The following is a 22,987-nucleotide window of genomic DNA, read 5'->3' as shown; positions in this document are numbered from 1 at the left end:
TAACAAAAGTTTGTGTTTATTTCAGATTAAAATTATATATAAATGTATATGCAAATTAGGTGTGGCCCTCATGATCATTGAAGTTGCCAGTGTGGTATTTTATGCTGCAAAGATTGTGTGCCACTGCTCTAGAGTGTTCACCCAGGGTTTATTTCTCTGTTGTGATGGTAATCCAAGTGCTCAATATCTCACAGTCCTTTGAATGTTGCAAGAAAAGATAGCTCTCCTAGTGTACGGATATGGATTGATGGACAGCCTTCTTTAGTATGTAATATAGCCGGATCAAAAAAAAAAAGATCCAACCAGTAAAATAATCCTGACTTCATAATAAATTCAGATTCTTTTGTAATTAATCATCAGGTACTATCCTGGGAATCTATTCTCCCCTCTGTATGTTTGTAATGCCTACTGACCTTAATGGGAGCTATGGGCACAAAAGGACTGAAAAATAAACCCATTAATTATAATCTTAATAAACCAGTGAGCTCTACAAAATTTTGTTAGTAGTTTTGCTCATCAGTAGCTTTGCTCAGCGATACCAAGCGCTGGCCCTAGATTTTTGCAGGGCTCTAAGAAGCTCCTTCCTGAAACTTGTGTAGGTTCCCATCCTTCAGGTACCAGTAAAAAGCGCATTCTATTCAATGGTTTTTGGTGATCTGTGACTCTTTTCAAAAAGGTTAAAACTAGGCCACTTTGCTATTGCTCTGCAAACCAATACTTTTATCTGCACCACTGTGCTTCAGATTTTATGATTTCTTCTTTTTAAAAAACAAATTAAGACTAGAGCTTTTATTGTTGCAAAAATAATCTTAGAAATGTGAACCAAGTGAAGCAGTGATGCCTGCAAAAGCCAGAAGACAGCCTGAAACCACAGCGCTAAGAAAAGTGTAAATTGCTCCTTTTCATTTCAAGGGGATGTTAACTCTGACTGTGATACTTTTAAATGTCACCAGTGTTAACTATTTTAGTACTATTCAAGTACACAAAGTAAGTTTGAGAAAGTACCAGACTGTAGCAACCTCCCCACCTCTCCTGATACCTGAAAACAAAAACAAGTTCCTAAGAAGGGAACAGGGCAAGGCAGTTAGGAAATTCCACATCTTCCATAGCCTGCTAGCACAGGATAGGAATCAGACATGAATTCAGATTGGGACTAGAGGATGGAGTTCTAGTTGATGGGATCTGTGCATGTGAAGCAGGAGCAGGACTGCACGGAGCATTTTGTGAATATATGCACCTAAAGCACTACAGATTAGGGTGCCAATGGTTTCAGTGTGACTTGGATGTCAATATGTCCTGTTTATATACAACTGTGCATTAGAAAATTAATTAAAAAAATAATTTGAACATTATTGCTCCAATTGGCAAGAATTCCTTTAAAAATCTGCCCTGTGGCTTTCTATAATTTGCATACATATTCCAGGTAGTTTCTCTGAAAAATCTTAATTTATGAAGCTACTATTACATGCCCACATAAAATTGCTTTTGGGAAGCTAGTCTTGAAAAGATTTTGTATTGCCTCGGATTAAAAACTGTCCAGGTTAAGTCAAAAGTCTATACAAAGAAACATTCTGACTGGAAGTTAGTTGATGCCATGCACAGAACCAAGAGCAGACTGAAGATTTATCAAGTTTTCTAAAATGCTGGGGGAATACGTTTGCTGGAGAGATACACACACAATTCAGAATGAGCAAAACTTTATCATAAAAGTTGGCCTTCACTCTACAGGGGTATAATAAGAGGAGTAATTCTGTACTAGAGCTGGTCAGAAAAACATTGATAGAACTATTTCCATCTGAATACACAGTTCTGTTGAAACTGAAAAGCTTCTTGAAATCGAGCCAATTTTGCTGGAATTTAATTTTGGAAGAAAACCGAAAACAAAAGTTCTGGCAATGTCAAAATGTCCTTTTTTGACATTTTTTTAAATGAAACTTTTTTTTTGAGTTTCACAACAACTTCTTGTTTCTAATTTTTACTTTTGCATTACATAATAGAAAAGTAAATAAAACTGAAATAGAAATGAAAAACAATATTTTAATTTTGTCAAAACAAAATATTTTGATCAACCCAAAACAATTATTTTTTTCCCCAGAATTTTCCTTCATGGAGAATTTCAAAAATTTCAGTTTTCATTCCTATTCAGAATGAAGCCAGGTTTAAACATCTTGAAATCCTTCCTGAAATGGAACTGCCGTCATCTGCACAGCACTAGTTCATATTCTACACAACAGTCACCATGATGTGAACTCTCTGACAAATTTGAGATGTTGACATGACTTCCAAAGGGACAAAACTGATCAGTCATTCTTCTGAAAACTATAGTCTTCCAAACAAAGGCCCCAATCACATATTGTGATTTAAGTCCATGGAGCTGCACACAAGTACAGCATAAATCAATGGCACTCAGCAAGGCACAGAAGTTCCCCTACATCAGGGGTTCCCAAACTTGGTTTGCAGCTTATTCAGGCTAAGCCCCTGGTGGACCACGAGATGCTTTGTTTACCTGACAGTCCATAGGTACAACCGCTCGCAGCTCCCAGTGGCCATGGTTTGCCATTCCCAGCCGAAGTGATGGTGCCACTTTCCGCACCTCCCACTGGCCGGGAACAGCAAACCGTGGCCACTAGGAGCTGCGAGCTGCCGTACCTGCAGACGCTTAGGTAAACAAAGCATCTCGCGGCCCGCCAGGGGCTTACTCTGAACAAGCCGCGAACCAAGTTTGGGAACCTCTGCCCTGCATGGAGCCCCACTGACTTCAATCCCAATGCAGGATCAAGAAGGCCTAAAACATTAAACATCCCCCCACCCCAAAAACAAACAAACAAACCAAAACCACCTAATTATATTTAAAGTCTGTGAGTATATGGTCAAGAATCTACTGGTTTCCAGCTTGCCTCTCTAACCATTTTCTATAGTAAACATACATTGTGAATGCTACATTTCTTGCAACTGCTCCAGTACTTCACATTTTCACCTCCCTGTTACAGTTCACACTTCCTAATAACAATACATGATGGAATTGCTTTCAAGGAGGTTCAGTCAGCCAATAAACCAGCCTGTACTTGCCCAATAATGTAAATAGACATTTACAGTCAACACAATACAGCAGAGTATAGTAGTTCCTTGTTTTAAATTTTATAACAATAGGTATTCTGGTTTCTTCCAGGTATCTCAAGAGTTATTAGTGAGTTGCAAGCTGTCTTTAAAATGTACCTGTCTCTTTTTAAATGTGGCCAAATTCTGCTGTTACACAAGCATAAATCTGAAGTAACTGTATTGATTTAAAGGGAGTAACCAGTATAACAGAACTGAATTAGGCCAATCATTTATTATTTTTAGATATCAGTTTGTTTTAAGAGTATTAAGAGTTTAAAGATAACTTGTGAAAAAAAAATTAAACAATTTTAAACAAACTGCTTATAAGTAAAGAACATTTCTAGTCATACTGAAAGGGTGACTTAAAAAGTAGACCCACTTATAGGAGAAGACTAAAGGGTGTGAAGTCCACTGAATAACTTCACTGAAAGTATAAATCTAACGCACAGCTGATTTTTAATCATATTTTCAGAAACAGACAGTTTGTGCATATAAAGTCAGAACTATTTACATAGCATATTCACCTTGTCATCTCTGCCCAATGATAAGAGTTGTGATCTTAAATCTTAAGGGCTCAGGCAACCGCAAACACTTCAGACTTTTTTTCAAAAAATTATTTCAATGGCATGCTTGTAAAAAAATGAAAATGTGATTATTTATGAGTAAGAATTTAAACATAAGATTGTTTGCTATACTGTTCAAAGGAATTCCAAACCCACATAAAAATAGTGGGATCAGATTTCTTTATTATGATATAATATTTATATAGCAGTAGCACCCATTGGGAACCCATTGTGATAGACACTGTGCAAATACATGCAAAAGCACTGGGCTTGTCTTGGTTGCACCTAGCTCAACTCCCATCCACATACAAAAACCGTTAAATCGAGTGCAGTGATGCTTATAATGTAGGCATTAACTTCTCACACAACTACTATGCACAGCGGACGCAGGCTAGCATTCCTTGAGTGGTGCTATTTATCCAGTGCCTTCCCCCAATTCCCTTGTGAGCCTAGGAAGGGCAGACTAGTTCTCCCACAATACACTGCAAAACAATTAATAGTGCAATCAGCTTACTTAGTACTAAGAAACATGGGATATGCTCCCAGAAGTCTTAGTGTCACTCACAAGTGAGTGCAGCCCCAGTATGGACAGAGCAGCTTGTCCATAGCACAAAATAACATAGCAGTGTTATTTTGAAGTGTTGCACTTGATCAAGGCTAACTTGAAAGGAGTAACTCGAGTGTAGATAATGTGTTAACTCTGCAGTGAAAATATACCCACAATCTATGCCCCAAAGGGTTTATAACTCAGCTAGAAAATATTTAGATCACCTGGGCCTGAACCAAGGTGTTCTCTTGGGGGAGTAGGATGGGAAAAGGGGCTACTATTCAAAATAAATGTGAGCACACTAGAATGGATACATTCACGAGTTTCATCAAATCTTACCCACATCTGAATGTTTGGCTTTCTGCAAAGTTCTCAAACAATCTGACACTCAGGTGAGAACATATGCGGAAGAAAGTATCGCTCCATTTTCACTTTTCTGGACTTCACAAGAGGGATAAAAAAGTCCACAATCCTTATCACACAGTTAAATAGAGCTCAATAACATCCAAATGGACTAGGCTGACTAAGTCAAAACAAAATCTTCACTACATGACGATTGGTTTTCTAACACAATTGATCACTTTCTTTAGTTTCTTCGAACCCAACCTCTATTCTGATTTGCAGATTGTGGGTACCTAAGATGATAATTATACCCGTTAAACATAAGAAACAACGTGAAATAATGCAAAACACACAGGTACTTCCATAAACTATTTAAAATATTTGGTTTGGCAGAACACATGAAAAGTACTTTTTCTTCTGTTAATGGTAATCTAAAGCCTGACCAACAAAGATGTTACATGAAACGCTTCATTGTAACAACACATCCAGCCAGCCTGCAGAAACCTGAAGCCTCGTTTGGGTATCTTAATGACATCACCGTACTCTTGCAATTAAAGCACGATCACAAAGAACCATCGGCTAATTCAATAAACCCAGAGAGAACTTAAAAACAGTGTGATACTTCTAAAATTACTATTCATCTGAATTCTGCAATTTCCAAAATTAAGAGATTTGAATAAGAAAATAAATCCCCAGGGGAAAACCATGAGATCTCTCACTCAAATAGCGAACGTTGTCATATGTAACACTGTACTAATGTACTTCACTTCCCGCTATGTGTTACAATTGCCACTAATGTCAAAGCTAAGATTTTATAAGGCTCTTGGTCAACTAACAAAAGGAGCAGAGCAAAAGGTGTGTATTAGCAACGATTGTTGTTTCATGTTTCCTTTTGCTGTTGAGGACCTCCATTCCAGATACGGAACCACAGTTCAAAGTAAATTAGATTACATATCAATATTGCCAACATTTGAGAAAATACCAATAAGGAAATTGGAACATTTCCTAATAAACACAACCAAAATTCTTTAAGACAGAGATTTCCTGTATCGCCCCTGTTCCCAGAGGACAGTATAGGATGTGGATAATTAATTCTATTTGAATTTACAATTTGTGCCCATAACGTCCTTTTACTGAAACAAATCCAAAAAGAACAAAAAAAGTGTAATGAGAGATTTAAATGTTATAGCATGTTCACATAACAAAGAGCAATCAAAATAGGTTCCCATATATTATAAAAAGAGTTTATGACGTGATGTGCTCTAGTTCATAAATTCTCAAGCTTCTTATAGTAAGAATCACATCTTAAGTGGTAGTTTCACACACACTTCCCTTCTCATCCTGCAAGCATGCAGGTCACCTCAACATTCCTGTAGTAACTACAGCAATTGCTTTGATGGATATATAGAAATATTTTTAGCTGCCTTTCATGTAAGTGTTTTTGTCCTCTTTGAAAAAAGTTAATCACACAAATGTTGCTCTATTTAGTTGTTTCCATTCCCCTTCCCCATTCTTCTCTACCACTTGGTCCCCTTCTCCTCTCCCCTCCAATTTTCCTGTTGCCTGGTTTTTCTTCCACTGCACGGGATTTCTTGCTGCTTGGTTCCCTTTTCCCCTACTTTTGTGGGTATGCTTAAGAACCATGTGGTCTGCTTCTCCCCATGCTATATCAGACATAACCATCTAGCTACCTCATTTCTTTTGCATGTGGACATTCCCCTCCCACTCATGACTGATAGTTTCACTCCCACTGGTGACCTTCAGTTCCCAAGAACAGCTCCTGTTTCCTCTCCTCCACCTTTGTAGCAGTGGTCCTAATAGAGAGAGCTAAGCTAGATTTTCCTTATTTGCAGTAGATTCAAAAGATTCTAAGATCTACATCTGTTGAAGTGGCTGGTAATATGGAGAGCCAGCACAATACGTCCAAGCAGCTCTCTGTAAACACCCAGGAAGTGCCCTGCACACTACAGTTCGGAAATTGAGATTAGTGGTTATTAGACTTGACTATGAGTTAGGACTCCTAAATTCTATTCCCAGATCTGTTACAGATTGACTTTGTGATTTCTTTCAGGCAGATTACTTAACCCTGGTATACCTAAATTTACTCCCGTGTAACAGGCGTGAGTGTTGTGTGATACAGTGCTTGTAAAACACATTAGGTTCAGTGGATAAAAGGAGTTACAGAAATGCAAACTATTATTTTCTAGCAAGAAAAAGTCCACCATTACATACACTAGTGATATGGGTAATTTGTTCTGATGATTTTTCCTTCTAGAAGCTGATGCACCCTAAGGAGAAGGGTGACACAATTCAGGGATATTTTCTTCACAGGGCACAGTTCCAGTCTAATATTTTTAGAGGAGGTCCAAGAACTGCCAGTTATTTCTACCCCCATTGCCTCCATCACCCACCCTCCCCTCACCATGATGCTCCCGCCACTCAACCCTTCCATCTTCTTCCTATTTAAAAAAGAAAAATGAACTTTATTGCCACTGCTTCCAACCTGAATAATTCAGCCGCCAAGGGAACACCACTGGCCAGGACCACTGAACACCACACTAATGATATTTTTATATTCTTGGGGAAGACATGCTCCAGCAATAATTCCCACATGGAGAAACACGCTCTAGTGAGGGATGCTACACATTAGCAATATTTCTTTCATGGAGGAGTCACGCTTCAGTGTAATGGGAGCGTGGAGGGAAGGAGGAAGAGTAAGAGGCTGCCATAACTCCTTGAAGAGAAGGAGACACTTGTGTAACATTTGCCACATATGGATGGGGCTGTGACACACCAGTGGTCTTTCCCATATATGCACGTGCAAAACATTCAAGTGACAGTTCCTTCGGGGCATACGGGCAAGATATGTTCTAGTGAGGAATTCCCCACGTGACATGCTCTAGTAAGGTTTCCCTCAGGGGTATGTGCGGGCAACTTGGCCTTCTGGTATTTCCATAGAAAGGTGTCATGACAATTCTCTGATGGGGGTGGGAACCTAGACCTTCCTAATGTTTTCCTCATGGGTGTGTGAGAAAAACCCTAGCGATGTCTCCTTCACAGGTCCATATGTGAATATATGGCCTGCTACGGGGGCATGTCCCTAGTTGCTGGGCATGTGACCTGTCCAATCATTATTTGTCATGAATGTGTTTGTGAGGCAGAGGAGGCACAACACATGGACAGACAGGCTCAACTCAACAGTCACCCACACCAAGGATGGGGGCAAAGGACTGATGGGCTCTGGCCTTAGGCCACCACACCCTTCTGAGATGGGGGGGGAGCAATGTCTTCCAATTAGAGCAGATGCACCCAGCCAAGAGAAGCTGGGGGTAGGGGAGGGAAACAGACCCAAAATGGGGGTGACCCACCCTTCTGCTGGGAGTGACACACTCTGCAGCAACAGCCCCCACCATGTGGAAAGGAGCCAGGCAGCCTCACTGGGGGGGAAAAACAACCTGATAAAAGGGGGTACAAAGGAGACCTCGAGCACCCCGGGGGCAAGGCTGGGCGGGGAGGGGCGGCCCCAGTGCATCATGGTCAGTGCGTGTGGGAGTATGCGCGTGGGGGTAAGGTGAGTCACTTCAATCCCTGCCCTGTCCCGCCCCGCCCCGCCCCCTCCCCTAAGGCGGGATCCCACCGGCCCGCGCCGGCCAAGGCCGGTTCCAGCCGGGCTGTTGGTCTCCGTGCGCGCGTGCCGCACGCTGCCCGCTGACGTCAGGCGTGTGTGGCGCGCGGGCGGGCGCCGGGCGGAGGGCGGCGGCGGGTGTTCTCGCTACGTACGTGTAGTGCTGCGGTTTCTCGGGCTGCGCCTGCAGCGCGCTGGCGGGGGCCGCTGGCCCGGCCGCAGGGGGGCCGCTCGCCACCGGGCCCTTCGACATGCTCCTGCCTTCCGCTCCCTCCGCTACCGCCGAGGAGACTTTATTATTCACTCTGCGCGGTCCGCACGGAGACCGCAGTGCGCAGGCGCCGCCGCCGCCATTACCGCCCCGGTGCGCAAAGCACGATGGGATTTGTAGTCCGGGCGCTCGCGCAAACTCCACCAACCCGGGACACATTTTGGCGAGGCTTCCGGCCTGTAGAACTACAACTCCCAGGGGCGCTGTGCGGACGTTGCCCCCGACTTCCTTCAGCGAGGGGCTTGATGGAAGTTGTAGTTCTACTGCCCCTGGAAAGCCTAGCTCTGCACCTCCTGGAGGCAGGGGAAAGAGCTGGTAGTTCACTGGGGACATGGAAGTACTGCGGATTAAATGGGGTGCATACACTAGAGATTCAGACCTGTAACCACAGCCCAGATAAGGGAGGGTTATGGTTAGAAAGGTCATTGGTAAATGTAGAGTTCACTGTGCACACCCACCCACACAAACCAGTGTTTTTCAATAATAAAAATGTATAGATAGGCAAAGTAAGAAAATGCTGCTTGAGAACTTACCAGAGTTTGATTCAAGGCTATTTACAGTGTATATTTTCCCATGTGATGTTGACAACTTGTTTTAATTAACCCCATGATTTCCCACAACGGTGAAAATTTAAATAGCTATCCGTTGAAAAAAAAGCTTTAAAATAGACATTATCCATCTAAATTATAAAAAAAAAATAAAAATTGAATTATGCCAAGTTATGGTTAAATAGGATGTGGGGAGACATGTCATTGCTGTAATACATTGTAATTACTGATTTTTTTAAACAGTAGACTTTGTAACAAACATGGTCCTTAAGTATTGTCCTGGCAACAGTTGCCTTTTTTTCCATACAGTAAATTGAGAGAAAGACCTTTGTGAATAGTGTATGTTTTAGGACACATGGCTTTTGTGAAGGTCATGGATGAGTTGGTTTGCAGAGGATTAGGGAGGTATTTTCTGTATACAGCTTCATTTTCTCTCCCTCCCCTACTTACAAACAAAAGACAAAAAGAAAAGGAGTACTTGCGGCACCTTAGAGACTAACAAATTTATTAGAGCATAAGCTTTCGTGAGCTACAGCTCACTTCATCGGATGCATTTATTTTTCGTGAGCTATAGCTCACGAAAGCTTATGCTCTAATAAATTTGTTAGTCTCTAAGGTGCCACAAGTACTCCTTTTCTTTTTGCGAATACAGACTAACACGGCTGCTACTCTGAAACCTGTCATTAAACAAAAGACAGACATTCAGCTCCTGCATGACATTCTGCTGGATTCTGTAGTGTTAATTTCTACATTTCCCTTCTCTGTACTGCTTACCTTACCCCACAAGGCCGAAAAGGTCCAAAAATAGGCAATGAATAAATAACAGCACACTCCATTTGAGAAGGATGGAGAGAGTTGTATGGAAAAGCTGCCTCTTTAAAGCTAACCCCAGATTCTGTATCAATGTTGGGTTACTGTACACACCTTTCATGCCTTCCAAGGGAGGAAAAACCTCTCCCGAAAGGAACATTACCTCAGGAACTTTGCAGAGTTTTGCATGTAAATTATCTTCTTCCATGGGGAGATGTTGTAAGCCTTTGTACACAGAATTTTGATATCTCAGGCTCAACACATAATTATTAAACCCACTGGACTATTTAGAGTTGGGGAAGAGAGGGAAAGAGCACAAGGATTTATGAGAGGAACACCTTTCATTTTAACTTGGCCACTACGCACAGATTAAACAATGTTAATATTAAACTCTTAGGCCTGGTCTACACAGTTTTTGTATCACTATAACTATTTTGGTTAGGTAATGTCTACACTTAAAATGCTATAGTAGCACAGCTGCACTTCAGCATAATCACTCACTTCAGAGAGGGGAGGGGTATTTCCCCTGCAGTAGTTAATCCACCTCCCCAGCAGTCAATAATTCTCTTGTCGATCTAACACTGTCTACACCAGTGGTTAGCTTGGTTTAACTAGGTCATTGGCATGCAGATTTTTCACACCCCTGAGTGACACAGTTGGGTTGACTTAACTTTTGAATGTAAACTTGACCTTAGGGGTGTGATTTTTTTTTTACCTAAATAGTTACACTGCTACAATGCCTAGTGTGGACACAGTTATGCTGATACAGTTTAAAAGCTCATTATCCTACGTTTACAGGAATAAGATCAAATGTATAAGTATCTTATACAGTATAACCATGTCCACACTTGTAAGAGTTGTACTACTTTAACTATATCAGTATAGTTACAAATTTTGTCAGTAGACAAGGCCAAATATATAAACAAATAAATCACAGTAAGTGATTAGCCTGTAGAAGGAGAAATGTTGGATTATCAAATAATACTCAAATCATAATAAAGTTTTATATATATATATACACACACACACTCACCTCCATTTAAGACTAACATGTTGTGGCACTGTTTAACCCAGGGGGGCTAAACTTTTCATAGGTCTATTGGATAGCCAATCTACCCTCCCATTTGTGATTGCACAGAATCCCTGTAGTAACTACAACAATTTGTTTATAAAGTAATATTATGTCAATGTTTAATCTGTTTGTACCCGTCTTTTAAAGGAATTTAGCAGCTGCACACAAGGAATTATCAGCACCATGTGAAAAGCCAGCTCTGTGGACCACTAGGAGTGGTTCCACACACCCTCATTTGAAAATCACTGGTTTAAGCCAAACAGACTGACTTTTTCTAGACCAATTAGTCCTGGCAGTATCCTGGTTTCCTCTGCTAGTTCTCTTCCATGCTCCAGTTAGGAAAACCCAACACACACTCTGAATGAAAGGCAACACAGAAAAGTTAGGTTTTACCTGGTAAGTTTGTTTTGTCTGCACTTTGTATTTTATTATCTGTATGGGTCTGAGTAAATACATGTATCTTTGGAATTTTGCATATGTGCCTTCCTGTCACAGCTTGTTTTAGTTTTAGTTTCATTTTCTGTAACTGCTGGATAGCTCCTCTTGAGCCCTAAACCAGAACAAAAAGCTATAAAAGTATTTCTATAATTAGAGGCTTGGGCAATCATCATTATAGAATTACAGAAAAAAAGTCTAGAATCAGGACATAACTCTTGTTAATAAACACTAACCACGGATTTATCTGCAGTGTTAATAGTGTACCATCCAGTAAAAAAACATACAAAGGATTTTTTCAGTTGTCATCACAGAGTGTTTGAACTTCTAGAGTTTCTGGAAGGCTAGCATGTTCATTGTCTCTAAGCACCCAATGAGTCAAATTAAAATGGGCTCCTCCTTGCAGCCCATGAGTCTTGGCTTTGGATGGAATGGAGTATAAGTAGGTCCCTGTTCCAAAGTTTCAGCTACTAAGATCCCTTCTTTGTTGAAAGCACAAACAGATCACCATTATATAAATGAATGCAAAATAGTTTTATTTATATCTAATTATTTTGCTTTCATAAAAAGTAACTTTTTTATGTGCAAATCCCAAAGAACAGGAAAATTAAACAGAGAATGAAGACATTAGGTGGAGAGGATACATATATGTAAACCACAGCAGTCCCTATCCTGCAGCACATGATGGATCCAGTCACATCATATTAGTACAAGTCTGAGTTAGCGTATAACCCACATCTGTGTAGAACTTCTTATTGCATATGGCAAGAGAGGTGATTAGCAATGTTCAGCTAACCAAATCTAGATTAGTGGGCTAGTGGGGTAATTTTGGAAGTGGCTTGGTGTAATTATGAGTTGCCACAAACAAATGACTGAAGCAGATACTGATTTACAATGTGATCAATAGTTTGCAACTTATGTCCAAAGTTACACGGTGTTGTCTCTCATCTTCCAGAGGTATAAGAGTTGATAGCATCTGCCATGTGGATCATTGTTTCTGAGGTAAGTTGAAGCCTGGAAGTTCTTTTGTCTGGTTGTCAGTCAGGTTCTAGATATTACCATTATCCCAGAATTCTTTCCAGTGTGCCTCAGGATTGAATGAGGATGCTTTAAGAGCTTTAGGCAAATCATAAAAAGGCTTGTGAGATTTCAGGCATGTCTACAAGAGGTTCTGGAGGTCTTCATGAATTGGTAAATTCAGGATGGCCATGGTTCGATTGTACTCACAAGCTGTATGTGTGTCTCTCCAGGATCTTGGGCAGGGGTACATGTGCCAGAGTAGACAACCGTTGAATGGGTGTTGATTTTAATGTTCCAGTTATAATTCTTATTGTGATATTAAGCTTGCATATCCAGAGATTTGGTACATAAGCTGCCCACCCTGCCTGGTGCACACTATTCAGCATTCAAGTACACCAGTGCTACCATTGGTTTTTGAAAGATTGTGCATCAGCACCCCATGTTGGTTTTTGGACATGGCTAGTTTTTCCTTTTACCTTTTTGCATGTCTTTACCAGATGAAATTTAAAATTCAAGCTTCTGTCCAAATTTACACCCAAGTACATTGGATGGAGCTAGTTTTGGACTCATTCACTGTGAAGGGTGACATTAAGTCATTCCTTGGCAGCTTTATTGTTTAGGTGAAAGACTATTACCAAGGTTTTGGATGAATTACGACAGAGCTTTCAGTATTGAAAGTATTCTGCCATTATCCTGAGACTGGCATTGAGGATGTCACCGATGGTGATGAGGTCTTTGTATGGTTCTCAGCACAAGTCACTAATGTAGATGTTGAATAGTGAAGGAGTCAACATGGATCATTGAGACAGACCATAATTAAGGGTGTGTGCTTTGCTGATCTGCCCATTCAAGAGAACATAGTATCTACAGTTGCTCAACATTGTGGCCAGGAGTCACATAATGCTATGGCATTTGATGACGCTTCATGCCTTGAGCAACAGCCCGTATCTCCATATTGCAGCATATGCAGCAGATAAACCTGTCAATGCTGTTCCAGTTTTTAGATTCCACTGAAAACCAGCCTCAATGTAATTAGTAATGGTGAAAACCTGCTCGCAGCAACTTTGTCCAGGTCTGAAGCTGGCCTGTTCCTTTCGCAGAATGGTCTCAAAGATAGGGGTGAGATGGGCCAATAATACCCTCTTGTGATGGGGTGCCTGTCTGCCCTCTTCCCATCCTTGGCTGACCTAAGAACTGCTCAGAGACTCATTTTTTAGTGCCTTCTCTGTATAATGTATTCAAGTCCCCTCCACTAACACTTGTATAGTGCAACACAACCGTCCTAATCCCTATGGGACCTTCATCAGGGCCCTGGAAAGACAAGATATCTCTTTTCCTTTGGATCACCTTCAATCTGGGCACAGCAAGCCCTGTCCTCCCCCATAACAAGTCTTTCCTGGCTTTTATCAATATTGTCATCTGATGGACCAATTAATTCTTTAACTCACCCTTCCTCCCCAACTGATTAGCTCATTCCTCCCTTTTTCCTCAATTAGTAGTTACTGGGGAAATTAATTGAGGTACAGTGATCAGAGTACTGACTCATCTGTCAGGCCTCAGCACTCTGTCACACCTCTCCATTAATTTATAATCTTGAATTGGTCTGCCAACCATGATCGTCCCCTGAGGAATTTGGGATAAATGCCATCCTTGCCAGCAGCTTTTCCACTTTGTGTGACCATAAGGGGCTTAGTTATTTCTTCTGTAGTATATGGGGATGATGGTAGTGAAGTGGTGCGGCTTTGTTAGATGTTTAGGAAGAGCTCTTTCTGAACTTCTGTGCAGTACTGGTTCTGCCTTTCACTATCACTTCTGTTTTTAATCTGTGAATTGGGAGGGTGCTAAACCTGGTGCAATATCTATTTGAATATGTAATTCTTTATTTCAATTTGCAGGACATACAGATGTGATCAAGAATCAATATAGAGCAGGCAATTTTAGGTGTTCAGTTTATGCCCTATGTACAGTACATTTGAAAACAATGCCATACTCCCTTTCAGGTATTTTGGGCCTGATCCTGTTTATCCTATTCAAATTCCCATTGAAGTAAGGATTACATGATTTAGCCTATCAGTTGTTAAAAATGTAATGAAATGGTTTCATTTAGTAAAATATAATCTTTGAGGTGGTTACATTTCTAAACAGATACAGTCTTACTTACATACAAAGTAAGTACATAAATAAATTTATTCATGTCTGAATATCGGTGATATCATAGCAGAATTTTCAGAAGCCTTCGTGATCCATTGTTAACTTTGAGTACTCAACAGCTGACCTTCCAGTGATCTGCTGTACACTATCCATCCATCTCCTCACTGGTTGTCCCTGACTACGATGTCCCTCTCCTATCCCTTTCATAATAACTTTCTCAAGTTTATTTCCATCTCTATGCCTAACCTGACCAAAGTATATAAGCTTGTGTCATGCTGGTGTCTGTTGAGCCACTAATCCTGTGAGAGGATGTGGTGCATGCTATTATGAAATTAAAGCTTGGGAAAGGACCAGAGGAGTGGTAGATAACGTGCCCGAAGAACTGTTAAAAGCAATTGGCGAAAGCAATACTGATTTTATGTGGTAAATTTGTGATGATATATGGATGACTAGGAATTGGCTGGACAACTGGATGAAGAGAATTTTTCTGACCTTGTCAGAAAAGGGAAAAATAACAGAGGGTCGTAATTATCATCTCATCTCCTTGATAGTGCACACAAGCAAAGTTCTGTTCTACATAATCCAGGATTGCGTGAAAAGAAGTATAGCAGCAGAACTACCACCACAAGCTGGTTTCAGAGAGTGCCGATACACACCTGACCAAATTGTAAATATCCATCACATCACTAAAAAATGTAGAGAATACAGTCACCCACTGTAGCGGGGAGGGATAGCTCAGTGGTTTGAGCATTGTTCTGCTAAACCCAGGATTGTGAGTTCAATCCTTGAGGGGGCCATTTAGGGATCTGGGGCAAAAATTGGGGATTGGTCCTGCTTTGAGCAGGGGGTTGGACTAGATGATCTCTTGAGGTCCCTTCCAACCCTGATATTCTATGATCTTATGATTCATTGACTATCAAAAGTGTTTAATACTATCTGACATGACTGCCTTTGGAGGATATTAGCAAGCCTGCAGATTCCAATCTGACTAAACTCAGTGCAAGTCTCTACCACCAACAGCAGACCATGGTGTGAACAGCAGTAAGCGGTTTTCCTCTGGGTAGGGTGAGAGACAAGGGTGTATTTTGTCCCCAGCCCTCTTTAACATATGTGCAGAATTTATTATGAGACAAGTCTTGAAGATTTTTACAAAGTGGAAGGAGCTGGGATTTCCATTGGAGGTCACCTCTTAACCAAACTCACATATGCTGATGACACAACTCTCTATGCTACAACAATCAGTGCAATGCAACAAATGCTTAAGTCTGTAAAAACAGTTTTGTGAGGAATATGGACTATTCCTGAATGTAACAAAAATAAATTGCACATACGTTGACAGAACAAACAACAACAGGATGCAAGCAGACATCACAATTAACAGACCGGCTGTAGAAGCAGTAGATTATTGAATTCTTTGGTATCATATATATTTAACCAAGGAGGCTGTTCCAAAGAAATCTGAAGAAGACTAAAGATGGCTCACTCAGCCATGGCTTCCCTTAAGAGAGTGTGGAAAATACGTGGCATCTTGAAATATACAGACGTGCAACTGGTGAAAAACGTAACCATTTTCATAGGCTATATGGATGTGGATCGTGGGATGTTAATGCTGCTGACAAGAAGAAAACTGAAATTTTTGAAATGTGGTGCTGGTGAAGACTTATGTATTAATTATTTATTTTATGTGAACTTTTCAGAAGTTTTCCTAGTTTTGATATATTCATATTTTGGTTTTTTCTTCCTCTCTAATTTTGTAAAAATATTATATTGATACTTTTGTTAATGTTTGTATACATGCTGATGTTGAAGATAGTGCTATATGACGGCAATAGGAGTTTTGCGTCAGTAAGAAGTGGAGGATGAGTGAGTTGTAAGTGCTAGGGCCTCAATCTTGTACATACTTATAAATAAGCTTAATTTTAAGCATATGAACAGTTTCACAGGTAAACTCCTGGTCCAACTGAAGTCAATAATCAAACTCCTATTGACTCCAGTAGGATCAAGATTGCACTAGAGCCCTGTGCAGGACTATTTTTTAAATTCTGCTCACGTCCTGCCCGACCCCACAATACCCACTTCCACTCACTCCCACATTTTTTCTTGTGTTTTTATCCTGTTCCCACCCACAAAATCCTTAGATCCCACAAGAGAGACAGATTCCCCCAAGTTACTAAAATAAAATAAATAGTCAGTTAATATATTCTATATATAAATGGAATTCAGACAATTTTTACCACTAAAAGAATAAAACAAATCTTGCTTAAACCATGTAAAAAATACTTTAATCTCTGTTATAATAGACATCAAATCTCAGTCCCTCACTTAAATTTAAGTATTAAAAGTTTTAGTGTAATTCTGCAAATTACCTCAGTCTGTTTTTTTTCCCCCCCCCCACTCAATCCTGCCCTCAATAAAGTGCATTTTACCCATTCCCATTATTATGGGACCAGCAGGATCTGCAGGGCTCTGGATTGCACCTATTGACTTGAGTGGGACTGCTCATGTGCTCAAATTTAAGTCCACATGTATTTCTAGAACTGGGGCCTAAGTTTCTTCCTTTATATCGCTGTATTATTAATTATTATTATTTATATAACTATAAATCAAGTTTATTTGTATGGTTTTAGATACTAGGGGGATCCATGTTGTGGAGATATATAAATACACAGATATTACACATTTCTTATTTAACTTTATTTTTCAGTATGTATAACTATGTATCTGTTGTATAAAATAAATGTTATGAATAGGTTTGTGTATGAAAGACAGAAAATAATCTTAATGACTTTAGTGTGTTGTGTATGAAAATCACTAGCACACAAGGACCTGATCCTGCAGTGAACTCCATGAAGCCCAATGCTTTAACTTTACGCATGATGTATGCAAGATCAAGGCCTTGATATATGAAATGTGTTGTAAAGATCAAATTTATTACATTACTAATTGTTTTGCTTTATTCTTTAGTTAATTTACCCACCCAGACTGTCCGCATTTAGAAAGGACCATCCTTATCCTTAGCCAAGTATTTATAATATTCCCTGCTTCATCTTTAAAAAACAAATTCAGTGTATTTCAGTGGAATTAAAAGATGTTAATCCACAAACATCGCTGAATTTGTCACAGATTTCAAGTGTTGGTACACAGAGTATGAAAGACATTATAGAAAATAAAGTTTACTAATTAGTGTTTTGTGCCTGAACAATGCTTTAGAAAATGAAGTTAATTCACTATTAATAATGGTCATTATTTAAAAGGGAAGATTAACTGCATTTTTGTTAACATACGTTTTTTTGAGGGACTTTAGGAGCTGATATACAGACATTAATAAAGCCTCCAGCATGCTTCTGTCAAGCTCCCTGTCCTCCAGCTGTCCTCCCAGCTGCGCTTAGGATATTCAGACACGCTGCCTTCCTATTGCCTTTCCATTGTGGAGCTTTACAACAAAGGGTAGGATCCAAAGCATGTTCCATTTCGTCCAATCAGAACAAGAAACCCGGAGATAGTTCTGATTGGCTCATTCCTGCCTCCCAGTACCCAATCGGCGTGCTATTTTAACAACCAATCAGCAGCTAAGCTTGCATCCAATCGGCGCTGAGAAAACGGAGGACCGCCTTTGTGTCCTGTGACGGCACGGCGCCGGCGGAAGCCCCAGCCAATGGGGAGGTGCGCCGTTTCCAGGTATTATGAGGTCATCACGCCGCCTGCCGCCCCCCAATATAAAAAGCGGGTCCTCGGAGCGGGAGAGCACAGTGAGGGGGTTTGTGGGTTGGGTTCGGTGTGCTGAGCGGATTATAGCAGCAGCAGCAGCAGCAGCAGCCGCCGGCGGATCCTCGGACAGGCGGTGAGTGGCTGTTCCGCGCCGGGCAGCGAGCGGCTCCCGCGGGGACAACACGATGGGCCGACCGGCGCTGCTGAGCGCAGCCCCTGGGGCCGTCGGATGAGACTCGCGCCAGGCCTCAGGACCGTGCCTGGCCGGCTTCGCCCCGGAGGAAGCGGCGCGATGCCTCGTCTGCTCGGAGCGGGCCTGCCGGAGGTGGCCGTCCCGGCTTCCCATGCTCCGCGGCAGCCGCCGCCTGGGACTCGCCGGCCGGCCGCAAGCTGAGGGAGGCGGCCGTGACTCACTCGTCCCTCCGAGAAGCAAGGCCGCGGGGGCGGGGGAGCCGTGACTCCTCCTCCTCCCAGGGGAGGCCGCTGGCTGCCTGCCGCGCGGGGGAGGGGAGGCGGCCCACGGCCTCCGCTGCCAGCCCTAGGCAGCAGATGCGCCCACGTCTCTGCGTGGGGAGGACGACGGGGGCGGTTTTGCCGATGGCGGGGCCTGTTGTTTCCATGCTGGGGAGCACAGATCGTGTGTGTGTGTGTGGGGGGGAGTTGTCGTGAGGCAGGGAGACGGTTTAATGGTGGGGTAGGGGCTTCCCTGTGTCACACGTGCCTATTTCTCTTCTAGGTAAGTGAGAGAAAATGGCCCGTACAAAGCAGACTGCCCGTAAATCCACTGGTGGCAAAGCTCCACGTAAACAGCTGGCCACTAAAGCGGCTAGGAAAAGCGCTCCCTCTACTGGTGGCGTCAAGAAACCTCATCGCTACAGGTAAGGGGAAGAACCTTGCTGAGGCGGGGCCCGAGAAGAACCTGCAACGCTGGACTTGGAGCTGGAACAACGCGTTGTGATAGCCTCGTGGACTGAAGTCTCTTGTTGTTCTTTCTAGGCCTGGTACTGTGGCCCTTCGTGAGATTCGTCGTTATCAGAAGTCAACAGAGCTGTTGATCCGTAAGCTTCCCTTCCAGAGGTTGGTAAGGGAAATTGCTCAAGACTTCAAAACAGACTTGAGGTTCCAGAGTGCAGCCATTGGTGCACTGCAGGTATTGTACTACTAGTGACCTCATTGCTGCTGCTTAGGGTAATTAGGAAGCTGGGGGAGCATGTGTTGCTTTCTGAAGGTTCCTAACACTCTTCTTCTGCCTTCTTTTTTTTTTTTTTTTTAAACAGGAGGCTAGTGAAGCATATCTGGTGGGTCTGTTTGAAGACACAAACCTATGTGCCATCCATGCCAAGAGAGTCACCATCATGCCCAAAGACATCCAGCTGGCTCGCAGGATACGGGGAGAGAGAGCTTAAGAGCTGTTTTTATGGTGTTTTGTAGTAAATTCTGTAAAATACTTTGGTTTTAATTTGTGATTTTTTTTGTAAGAAATTGTTTATAATATGTTGCATTTGTACTTAAGTCATTCCATCTTTCACTCAGGATGAATGCTAAAAGTGACTGTTCACATAAACCTCAGTGATGTGAGCCTTGTTGCTCAAGAGTGACAAGTTGCTAATATGCAGAAGGGATGGGTGATCTTTCTTGCTTCTCATGCATGTTTCTGTATGTTAATGACTTGTTGGGTAGCTAAAATTGTAAGGTACTAGAATTGATAAATGTGTACAGGGTCCTTTTTGCAATAAAACTGGTTATGACTTGATCCAAGTGTTTAACAATTGGGGCTGTTAAGTCTGACCATACATCACTGTGATAGAATGTGGACTTTCAGAGGGTGAAACTACAAGTCTTAACCACAGTGTAACTTACAGTTTCCTAAAAACGTAAACCTGGCAGCTATAGAATACACTATGTGCATTTATAATAGCTATTTTATATATTGTAGTGTCAACATTTTTAAATTAAATGTTTTACATTCACATGTGAGGTGTCCTGTCATTGGTGTCCATGGAGTTAAACAGCAAGCTAGATAAGTGTTTGAAGGGAGTGAGTTAATAATCTTTCTCTAGTGGAATACTTGAGAATATGCTTGCGTGAGTTTGGTGTGGTTAGTATGACTACTTTACAAGTGACCTGAACCAGGGAAAACTTGAGCTTTTGTCCTCTGGCTGCTTTTGTGAAGGTCATGTTTTAAATTGGTCTTGTCTAGGCTGGAAGGCAGAGCTTGGTTAGTCCTACTCCTTAAATCACAGTAAAAGGTGTGTGGGTGTGTGTTTTTTTTTTTTTTTTGAGGGGGGGAAGGCCTTAGCTACCCATCTTCAAGGTGCATGGGTATACGCTAATCTCTGTTCTTCCCCCCCTCCCCCCCAAAACCAAAGCACATCAAACAGGCTCCAAAAAAAAAAAAGTTAGAGCTCTAATGTGTTGTCTTAATGACTAACCCAGGGCCATTGAAGTATTGGTATTAATGGTTCAGAAGAGAATGGTCTTAACTAACTTCATTTTGAAGTCCTTTCCATCTTATGTAATTTTCCTTGGAGTTCTAAGTTTAGGAGCAAGCATAGGGGAGATCTCTGAACACTGAGGAGTTTTAATTTAGGAGGAGCCTCCTGACTTGACAAATTTTAGGTGCTTTTGAAAATGCTAGATTTGTTCAACTATTTAACCCAAGTTACAGGTTGTGAGCAAGTTCTAGAGAATAAAATTTCTCAACTCTTGTTTCACTTAATTTTTTTTTTTCCCCCCTTCCTGGAACAATTGCTCTTAAACAACTTCTTTCCTGCTTTCAACTTTCCCTCAGAAAATGGAAGCAAGAAAAGCATTGCTAATAAAACTCCCCCTCCTCTTGGAGCTCTGTTTTTTCCACCAAATGCATCCAATGAAGTGAGCTGTAGCTCATGAAAGCTTATGCTCTAATAAATGTTAGTCTAAGGTGCCAGAACTACTCCTTTTCTTTTTTACAGGTGGAGGGGTGAACTTAGTTGAAATTCTAACACACGTAATACGTCTTTGAACACTTACAAGTGTTAGCAGCTATAACTTAGACTAATTAAAGATACAGAAAAGGTGTTAGAGCAACACTGTAACTTGTTAACACTGAAGTTGCTGTCCTTTCCAACTTGCTGTGGGGAGAGAGGTCATTCTCTTTTTTTTTTTTTTTTTGGCTATTGTAGAAGTACCTGCATCTACCTACTAGTAAAGTCAAGCATGGAAAAATTGACACTGGGAACAGCTGTTACTCCCATCTTTTATTCCACAAGTGAAATTCTCCATGGGGAATTTTTTTAAAGAAAGAACAGTTTATGATGTTGAGACTGGGCAGTAAGTTAGCCTTGGCCTTCAGACTGATAGCTTAGAACAGAATGCATTTGAAACGCTTCCTTCCAAAATTGACAGTTTAAAAATAAAATCCTAAATTCAGTTCGTTACAGGTGAAAACAGCCTCTTAATCCGTTGTCAAGGTCTTAACATCTGAAAATAGGATGGAATTGTCACCAGGGCTCCAAATGTGGGTCACTGGAGTGCCCTGAGAATGCTCTGAGTTAGAGCCATCACTCCCCCTTCTCATCAGACAAACCATTCAGTGTGTTTAAATCCAGCAGCTGAGGGAACAAGTGCTTATTACCAGTTACTCTTCTGCAAACTCTTAAGTTTTAAGGGTGACACCAATACCCTTTTCCTCTTTGCCGAATGATTAATTTGGGACAAACGTCATAGTGTTAATACCTTTATGTAGAACATTATTTCCCCCCAAATTGTGGATACTCTGAACAGCACCAAGATAAGTGTCCAAATACTACAGGGTAATACAAGATTTTAACAAGGGCATTGAATTATGATGTAAATCACTTGAAAACATCTTAATTGCAGAAAGTTAAACTGGGTATCACAATCTTGACATTTACTTTTATTATGAAGGATGGTCCAGTGGTTAGGGCACTAGGACTTGGGAGATCCAGTTTCAATCCCTGCTCTAGCACAGACTTCCCATGACAATGGGCAAGTTGCTTAGCCTCTGCTTCAGTTCCCCTGCTGTAAAATGGCAATAAATGCATTGCCCTACCTCACAGGGGTGTTGCCCAATAAGTACCTTTTGGGGGTGTTTACCCAGCAAAAAAAAAAAGACCCGCAGCAGTGAGTCTCAGAGCCCTAGTCAACTGACTTGAGCTCACACCACAGCTAAAAATAGTGTAAACATTCAGGCTCAGGCTGGAGCCTCTGAGATTCTTGCCCAGTTTCAGAGCCCAGGGTTCCAGCCCCAGCCCAAAATATCTACACTGTTATTTTTAGCCCCATGCTGCAAGCCCAAATCAGTTGACCTGGGCTCAGACTCTGCTACATTTTTTGTTGTGTTTTTTGCTGTGTAGACGTACCCGTAGATACCTGGGTAAATAAAACCCAAGGCTTACAAGCAATGGAACTTCCCACAGCTTGATTCAGTCCTATTTGGAAAAGTATCTTCAAATATTAGCCCCCTGAAACAATACAACTCCATTCACTGAGAGCAGGTACTGAAACTTTGGTATTTCTACCAGCTGTTACCTAAAACTGGTTGGGTATGTGGTAAATAAATTAGCTACAGTATTCTAGGAATCACTAGAATTTTCCTTTAAAAAAAAAAATCACAAAATATTTCATTTTACCTATTCCTGTGCTAATTAGACATCACAAAAAGGAATGGAAGTAAAAAGTTACTTGTGGTTTACATCTTTCCCAATGCCTTATGCTTTTTTAGCCCACCTGTTCTCAACAGGGACAGTTTCCAGAACACCAAACTTCACACATGGGTACAGCTCATCAGATCT

At 41.4% G+C, this 22,987-nt stretch overlaps 3 protein-coding genes and 1 long non-coding RNA gene across 14 annotated transcripts in view; 2 read left to right on the top strand and 2 right to left on the bottom strand.

The window, feature by feature from the left end:
• Positions 1 to 8,473, bottom strand: part of UNK (unk zinc finger) — a 67,557-nt gene extending 59,084 nt beyond the window's left edge. For 3 of the 4 annotated variants that reach the window (XM_038371821.2, XM_038371822.2, XM_038371825.2), the window contains exon 1: positions 8,332 to 8,447. In XM_038371821.2, the coding sequence (XP_038227749.1) occupies positions 8,332 to 8,429 (98 nt within the window). In that variant the 5' untranslated portion in view covers positions 8,430 to 8,447. Of the gene's footprint in view, positions 1 to 3,623; positions 3,729 to 8,331 lie in introns of all 4 variants that reach the window. The other variant, XM_043497362.1, reaches the window with a different exon arrangement.
• Positions 8,429 to 15,193, top strand: LOC122456706. Its single transcript, XR_006275720.1, has 4 exons — positions 8,429 to 8,540; positions 11,025 to 11,273; positions 12,268 to 12,314; positions 14,551 to 15,193. It is a non-coding gene; the product is annotated as an uncharacterized LOC122456706 (long non-coding RNA).
• Positions 11,260 to 22,987, bottom strand: part of LOC119842726 — a 36,527-nt gene continuing 24,799 nt past the window's right edge. For 3 of the 8 annotated variants that reach the window (XM_043497363.1, XM_043497368.1, XM_043497365.1), the window contains exon 16: positions 11,260 to 11,445. In XM_043497363.1, the coding sequence (XP_043353298.1) occupies positions 11,306 to 11,445 (140 nt within the window). In that variant the 3' untranslated portion in view covers positions 11,260 to 11,305. Of the gene's footprint in view, positions 11,446 to 21,415; positions 21,785 to 22,987 lie in introns of those variants that run through there. The other 5 variants (XM_043497367.1, XM_043497369.1, XM_038371184.2 and 2 more) reach the window with 2 other exon arrangements.
• LOC119842727 (histone H3.3A) lies at positions 18,928 to 20,163 on the top strand. Its single transcript, XM_038371190.2, has 3 exons — positions 18,928 to 19,069; positions 19,188 to 19,341; positions 19,469 to 20,163. The coding sequence occupies exons 1-3, from the start codon at positions 18,942 to 18,944 to the stop codon at positions 19,595 to 19,597; spliced, it is 411 nt and encodes a 136-aa protein (XP_038227118.1). The 5' UTR covers positions 18,928 to 18,941; the 3' UTR covers positions 19,598 to 20,163.

This window comes from Dermochelys coriacea, chromosome 14, assembly GCF_009764565.3.
Source record: "Dermochelys coriacea isolate rDerCor1 chromosome 14, rDerCor1.pri.v4, whole genome shotgun sequence".
In the NCBI taxonomy this organism is placed as follows: Eukaryota; Metazoa; Chordata; order Testudines; family Dermochelyidae; genus Dermochelys; species Dermochelys coriacea.
Note: the sequence above shows the minus strand (reverse complement) of the source record. Positions and strands in the feature narration are given on the sequence as shown.

Bases quoted from the DNA above. Each gene is read 5' to 3' on its own strand.
- LOC119842727 (XM_038371190.2), top strand. From the start codon at position 18,942: ATGGCCCGTACAAAGCAGACTGCCCGTAAATCCACTGGTGGCAAAGCT. The intron at 19,070-19,187 runs GTAAGGGGAAGA...TGTTCTTTCTAG, and splicing joins AAGAAACCTCATCGCTACAG to GCCTGGTACTGTGGCCCTTC. The intron at 19,342-19,468 runs GTATTGTACTAC...TTTTTTAAACAG, and splicing joins CAGCCATTGGTGCACTGCAG to GAGGCTAGTGAAGCATATCT.